This window comes from Lagopus leucura, unplaced genomic scaffold (assembly GCF_019238085.1).
Source record: "Lagopus leucura isolate 7727_CA_CO unplaced genomic scaffold, USGS_WTPT01 34310-0_obj-0_obj, whole genome shotgun sequence".
NCBI lineage: Eukaryota > Metazoa > Chordata > Aves > Galliformes > Phasianidae > Lagopus > Lagopus leucura.
In genome coordinates, this window is record NW_024965657.1 from 1 (window position 1) to 6,691 (window position 6,691).

The 6,691-nt window shown below is 53.6% G+C and overlaps 1 protein-coding gene across 1 annotated transcript; it reads left to right on the top strand.

The window, feature by feature from the left end:
• The first annotated feature begins 3,399 nt into the window (after positions 1-3,399).
• LOC122192230 (zinc finger protein ZIC 1) lies at positions 3,400-6,212 on the top strand. Its single transcript, XM_042892750.1, has 3 exons — positions 3,400-4,372; positions 5,440-5,603; positions 6,015-6,212. Exons 1-3 carry the CDS (start codon positions 3,400-3,402, stop codon positions 6,210-6,212), a joined length of 1,335 nt encoding a protein of 444 aa, XP_042748684.1.
• Positions 6,213-6,691: the final 479 nt, after the last annotated feature.

The following is a 6,691-nucleotide window of genomic DNA, read 5'->3' on the forward strand; positions in this document are numbered from 1 at the left end:
TTTGGCGCTTCCATCGAGGCGGTCATCCTTCATTTCTTCTTTTCTTGCTTTCTGGAAGCAGTTAGGGAATGTATGATGAAGCAGAAATGAGCCGTCAGGATGATATTTTAATGGCTTATATGTCACGTTGGTGCATGTGGCTTTGAACTGGAGCAGCTTTCGTTTCCTGCAGAGAGCGTGCCGCAAATCCCACTTGATAACTTCTACAACCCACAACATTTTTTTTTTCCTTACATTCACTCTTACACCGTATATTTAGATATGCTTCCTAAAAATACACTCCCGTCCGCCTTCCTGCGAGCTTTGTGCGGACCTGGCACTGTCACTGCTCCCCCTGCACTTGGAGGCATCCTCGCCCCACGTTGCCCAACTTTCAGGCTCTCCTGATGCCATCACCCTGAAGATGCCCCCATTACGCTGACAACTCTGTCCCATCGCTCCGGTTAATTTTAGAACCAAACGCAGAGATTAATGGGACGTCCGCACAGGATCACGTCCCGCAGAGGCACGCAGGGCGGGTGTACCTGTTGCTCTAAGCTACTGCAATTCCTCCGAGCGGATTTTGCAGAATAAACGCGTACGTGTAGATTCAGCCCCTCATTATTCCGAAAAGCTGCAAATCCTCCCAAGCTCCAAGAGGGAAATTACATAATACATCTGCTCTGGAAGGGACCCTCACGCACTGAGCACAGGCAAAGTGCATCTGCAGATAAACTGCAGCGGAGGGCTCCTTGAAGGCATATCAAAGTTTATTTGTTGCTCGGTCGTTGGTTGCTTTCCTCCTTGGGCTGCATCCATTGCCACCCCTCCTGGCACCGTGCACTTCCCAGCGCTGCTGGCGGTGCCGCTGCCGCCCGCTCCGGTACCTGCGCGGCGGTGGCTGCCCGCGCCCTTCATTAGCACCGGGAGTTGAAAGTTTCTTTGTTTGCCACCACGAATTGGAGGGGCTCAGATTTAGTTGCGAATAAGCCAAGTGAAGGGCTGAACAAAGGCGAAATTGAAGGATTCCGAGTCTTAGCGAGCTTTTTGTGTTTTCGTTACTAGAAAATAATTAGACCTAATGAATATGCAGGCGACCGAGTAAATAAACAATTTGCCGGGTTTCTGTGCGCGTACACACACATGTGCACGCACATAAGTGTATATACACACACGTATGCATCTATTGTAAAGTTTCGCGAGGTCTGTTTTTTTTTCAGAGCCGAAGCATCGTTTAAAATATTGTACAAATGTTGCTCGGCTTAATTGATTAAGCCACAAAGGCTTCTGCTTTAAATATCACACTTCTACCTCTCGACAATCATTTTAATATATAGTCAATGGCTCTTTGTAGCGAGAACAAAAAAGAACTATCCGCAGATTTTCAATAGACTTTGAGCTGGGGAAAGACAGGTTAATCGAGGGTTGCATCTAGAAAACAACCAAGTGTTGTATGTTTGCACTGAATCCAAATGTCTGCATTTTTCTAACTAAATCAAAGGGAGTGTTATTTCTTTTTCTGCTCACTCATCTGAAGGTAAGTAAATTTTCCCTGGCGATCAAAAGCCTGGTCAGCAACAAAGGCACCGCCTGCTTTTTCCACCGTCCTGGTGTGGCAAGTTGAGGAATTTCAATAACTGTGACAAGGGTGACTGATTTGTGAACTAGAAAAGGTTTGGATGTCAGAAAATTTACATTGCTCCTATCGATGGTTTGAAATGAAATAGGAATAAAGATAGATGGGAAAGGAAAAAAAAAGAAAAAAGAAAAAAAAAAAGAAAAAAGAAAAAAGGACGCGGGAGTTTCATGCAGCAGAGCGAGGAACGATGTCTGCTTGAGAAATCCACAGTTTTTACCTGAATGAAAGAGACCCCGTAAAAAGAGCGAGAGAAAGGGGGGGGGGGGGGGGAAGAGAAAGGAGAAATGAAAAAACAGAAAAGAGGAGAAAGAGCAACAGCAGAAGTAGAAAGTGAAGAGTTCTCACCCACCTGCGTGTTGATGGGGGCAGAAAACAAGATTTATTTCAGAAAAGTGGTGGAGGGCAGAGGCAGCTCCCCCCAGAATCACGCCTGTTGGCTACAAATAAAGCCCAGCGCACCCAGCACCTACTCTCGGAGAGTTCCGGTATTAACCAGGCGGCAAACAGCAACTTCAAAAGCAGCGAGTCACTACGGGGCTCCTCTTTTCAGAGCCTAAAAAGTTGCTCAGTGATCTTAAAAAATCGGGATCACCACGAAACCATCATTACCGTCATTATAGGAGTGCTGGAGCGAGAGGGGCAGAGAGAGAGGGAGATAGGGGGAGAAAGGAACCCAAAGAATAATCAAAGATTTTTGTTGTTGTTGTTGTTGTTTCCTTAGCACACATAGACACAAAAAGATGCGTTGGAAATATTTTCGTGGAAAAAAAAAAAAAAAAAAAAAAAAAAAGGTTTATTATTTAAAAAAAAAAAAAAAAGTTGCTACTCCTGGAAGCCCTGTTTGTCCAAAGGGCTGTCAGGGCGCTCACAATACCTGCGATTGATGAGGCGGAGCGGCCAATCAGCGGCGGGCGGCGGCCGAGCGCGCCCCTCGTTGGCGGGGCCGGGGGGAGTTACGCGGGGAAGGGGGAGCCGCCGGCAGCCAATCAGCGCCCACGTCCGCCCGCACGTCGCCCCGCCCCCGGCTCCCATTCATCAAGGGGGGGGCCGGTGTCGTCCTTTCAATTCATTTATCTGCAGGAATGATTGCCGCTATCAGTCTCGCGTTCACCGCCCGGCTGAGGAGGTGAAAGTTTCTCCCCAGGAAGATAAACCGCAAAAGACAATATTGTGCATGATTTGCGCCTTTTTTTGCAAAGCGAAAAAAAAAAAAAAAGGCCAAAAAAAAAAAAAAATAGGGGAGAGTGTGGGGAAGCTCGAAGAGGAGAGAGAAACAATCTCTCGGCCACTTCGCGACATTCCTATAGCCAAAAAAATCACTGAAGGAAGTTTCTTTTTTGTTTTGTTTTTCTGCTGCCCGCGCCGAGCTCTCGCCGTTATTGTTATTTGCGGGCAGTTTCTTTTTGCGCCCACCCCAACCCCCCTCCCCACTTCAGCCTCCCAGAAAAGTCAAAGCAGAGAGACAGTGAATATTTTTTTGGGGCACCTTTTTTTATTATTATTATTTGCGTCTGCGAAGATCTCTTTCCCCCCTTTCCCACCAGCCTCTGTTGTTTTTTTTTTTTTTGTTTTTGTTTTTGTTTTTTTTCCTCCCCCCCTTTTTTTTCTCCCCCCCGCGCTGATGCCGAAGGGGGTGTTTTTGATGTGGTTGCTTTGGTGGTGATCGTCTCCGACTTTCCAGAGAGGGTGTTTTCGCCGCTGCCGCTGCTGCTGCTGCTTCTCTCCGCGTTGTGTGCGTGCGCGCGTGCTTTTTTTTGGGTTGCTGCATCGACGCTGGGAAGATGCTTCTGGATGCTGGACCGCAGTATCCCGCCATAGGAGTCACTACGTTCGGATCGTCTCGCCACCACTCCGCGGCCGATGTCACGGACAGAGAAGTGGGGCTGGGAATCAACCCCTTCGCCGACGGCATGGGCGCCTTCAAACTCAACCCCGGCGGCCACGAGCTGGCCTCGGCCGGGCAGACAGCCTTCACCTCGCAGGCTCCGGGCTACGCGGCGGCGCTGGGGCACCACCACCACCCGCCCCACGTCGGCTCCTACTCCAGCGCCGCGTTCAACTCCACCCGGGACTTTCTGTTCCGCAACCGCGGCTTCGGGGAGGCCGCGGCCGCCAGCGCCCAGCACAGCCTCTTCGCCTCCGCCGCCGGCGGCTTCGGCGGCCCGCACGGACACGGCGATGCCGCGGGACATATACTTTTCCCCGGGCTGCACGAGCAAGCGGCTGGCCACGCTTCGCCCAACGTGGTGAACGGGCAGATGCGCCTGGGCTTCTCCGGAGACATGTACGGCCGAGCCGAGCAGTACGGCCAGGTCACCAGCCCCCGCTCCGAGCACTACGCCTCGAGCCAGCTGCACGGCTACGGCCACATGAACATGAACATGGCAGCGCACCACGGGGCGGGGGCCTTCTTCCGCTACATGCGGCAGCCCATCAAGCAGGAACTCATCTGTAAGTGGATTGAGCCCGAGCAGTTGGCGAACCCCAAAAAGTCCTGCAACAAAACTTTCAGCACGATGCACGAGCTGGTGACTCATGTCACCGTGGAGCACGTTGGAGGACCCGAGCAGTCCAATCACATATGTTTCTGGGAAGAGTGCCCGCGAGAAGGGAAACCTTTCAAGGCCAAATACAAACTCGTAAATCACATCCGAGTCCACACAGGTGAAAAACCTTTCCCCTGCCCTTTCCCAGGCTGTGGCAAAGTGTTTGCCAGATCAGAGAATCTCAAAATACACAAAAGAACTCACACAGGTACGGTAACCTTCTCTGTAGCCTTTCTGTCTGCGCGTGGACTCGCGAGGCCGGGTCGGGCCGGGCCGCTTCGGGGCCGTTCGCTGCTCCCGGGGCCGCGGAGCTGCAGGGTGGTGCTGGCTCGAGCTCGGGCACGGCGGCGGCCGCGACAAAAAGCGAGCGGTGCCCGGGAGGCGGAGGGGGAGAGAGGCGCGGTTTGCTGTCGGAATGGTGAGGGCAGGGGGGGAAAATAACCGCAGCGACCTGGTCTTGGTAAATTTATAGGTTTTAATTAATAGTTCTTCGGCAGTTTTGAGTGTGGCGCGATGATAAACGGTGCTAAATATTGCAGGCGGCTTCATCCGTCTCCCCTGTGCGATTCAGGGGCTGGTAAATATTTAATTCCGTGGAGCGATTGGAAATCAAGCGAGCCGAGCGCTTTCGCGTGTTATTGTTGTGCGGAGGAGGGCGGGCGCCGGGGGCCTGAGAACTTTTCCCTGCCGCGGGAGGCGGCCGTGCTGCTCTGGGCCGGGAGCGCTCCCCCCCGCACCGCTCCGCGCCGAGCTGCTCCGAGGAGGGTTCGTGGGGTTGCGGCTCCCGTGCATGTCTCGGTCCGGCCGGGCCGAGCTCGGTACTGCGGAAGAATACGGGGGAGGGGGCCGAGGGTAAAATATCACGAGAGCGAGGCGTGAAAATGGCAAGCAGACTCTGAGATCGGATGGAAATAGCGGCACGCCGGCTCTGCCTCTCGCTTCCGAGCGCCGCGAAAAGGAAGCGGGAGCAGCGCCTAGGGCTGGGCTGCAGCTGGAATTCGCCCCTGCGAACAGAGAGAGGGGAAAAAAGAAAAGTTCTTGGGTGCTCTACTCCTCCCTCCATTTGGAAATGGGCGCCGAGAGCGGGTCGGAGGTGCGGATAGGACAGAAGAGAGCAGGAAGGTCTGGGGCTTTGAGCCCCGCTGAACTTAGAAAGTTGCGAGTGTTTGCGGTGGAGCCCCGTGCTCCCGTCCGGCGCTGCGGTGGGGGCGAGCAGAGATCCGGCGGCCCTGCCTAATCCGATCCGTTTTTTCCCCCTCCTTCCCTCTGCAATAGGTGAAAAACCATTTAAGTGTGAATTCGAGGGCTGTGACAGGCGCTTTGCAAACAGCAGCGACCGCAAAAAGCACATGCATGTGCACACTTCCGACAAGCCCTATCTCTGCAAAATGTGTGACAAGTCCTACACGCACCCCAGCTCCCTCAGAAAGCACATGAAGGTAAATGGAGGGCGCCCGCTGTGCGGGGCGCTGCGGCTCCGCCTTGGGCCTGGCCGGGGGAAGGGGCTGCGGGGACGGCCGCGGGCAGCACCCGCCGGGCCGTAGGGAGCGGTGCCCGCGGGCGGAGCGAGGAGAGAGGCGCGGGGCCGCCGAGGAGAGCCGAGCCCCGGCCCGGAGCCCGCTCGGGGCCGCCCCCGCCCCGCCGCGCCGGGCAGCGCCGTTTGAGCGGCCGGGGAGGGAAGGGGGGAGACCCGGCGCGCAGGGCCTGGACCCGAGGAATGCCCCGAGGGGGGCACCGGGCCGCAGCTCGGCGCCGGGTGTCGATGTTGGGCGCGTCCCCGCGGAACGCCGCCGCCACCGGGGCCTGGGGCCGCCGCCGCGCTCTATTTCTGCCCGGGTTCTCTCTTGCAGGTCCATGAATCGTCCTCGCAAGGGTCCCAGCCTTCTCCCGCCGCCAGCTCAGGCTACGAGTCCTCCACCCCTCCAACCATCGTGTCTCCATCCACAGAAAACCAGACCGCCAGCTCCTTATCCCCTTCCTCCTCCGCAGTCCACCACACGTCCAGCCACAGCACGCTTACATCAAATTTTAACGAATGGTACGTTTAAAACGCTAAAACAAAGCAGCGAAAAAACACAAACAGAAACAAAACAAAAAAAGCCCCAAGCGAGCGAATCCAGACCCTATTTAAAAGACTCCAAAAATAATGAACACTCTGAAATCAGAATAAAAAAAAAAGAGCAAACAAAAACAAAATGCTGCCAGTAGACCCAGGACTGAGTAAAATGAAGACTCATTTTTTTTGTTTGTTTGTTTTTCTTCCTTTTTTTTTTTTCCCTCTTTTATTTCTCTCTCTTTTTTTCCCCCTGTTTATTCTTCCTTTTCTTTTTTTTTTATTAATTATTATTAATTTTTTTTTCCTTTTTACTTTTTGGACTGTTCAGCTCTGCTCTGTTCCAAGGCTTGGTAGGCGAAGGGTTTAGTAGGATGCATAAGAAGACAAGGTTACCAGGGCAAATGCCAACCGTGTAGGGCTGTACTGGAAACCACTGATTAGAGCTCTCCAACTGCATGTCTGCTCGGGCAG

Excerpts from the sequence above, each read along its gene's own strand:
- LOC122192230 (XM_042892750.1), top strand. The coding sequence starts at position 3,400 with ATGCTTCTGGATGCTGGACCGCAGTATCCCGCCATAGGAGTCACTACG. Across the intron at positions 4,373-5,439 it reads ACACAAAAGAACTCACACAG|GTGAAAAACCATTTAAGTGT; the intron begins GTACGGTAACCT and ends CCTCTGCAATAG. Across the intron at positions 5,604-6,014 it reads CCCTCAGAAAGCACATGAAG|GTCCATGAATCGTCCTCGCA; the intron begins GTAAATGGAGGG and ends TCTCTCTTGCAG.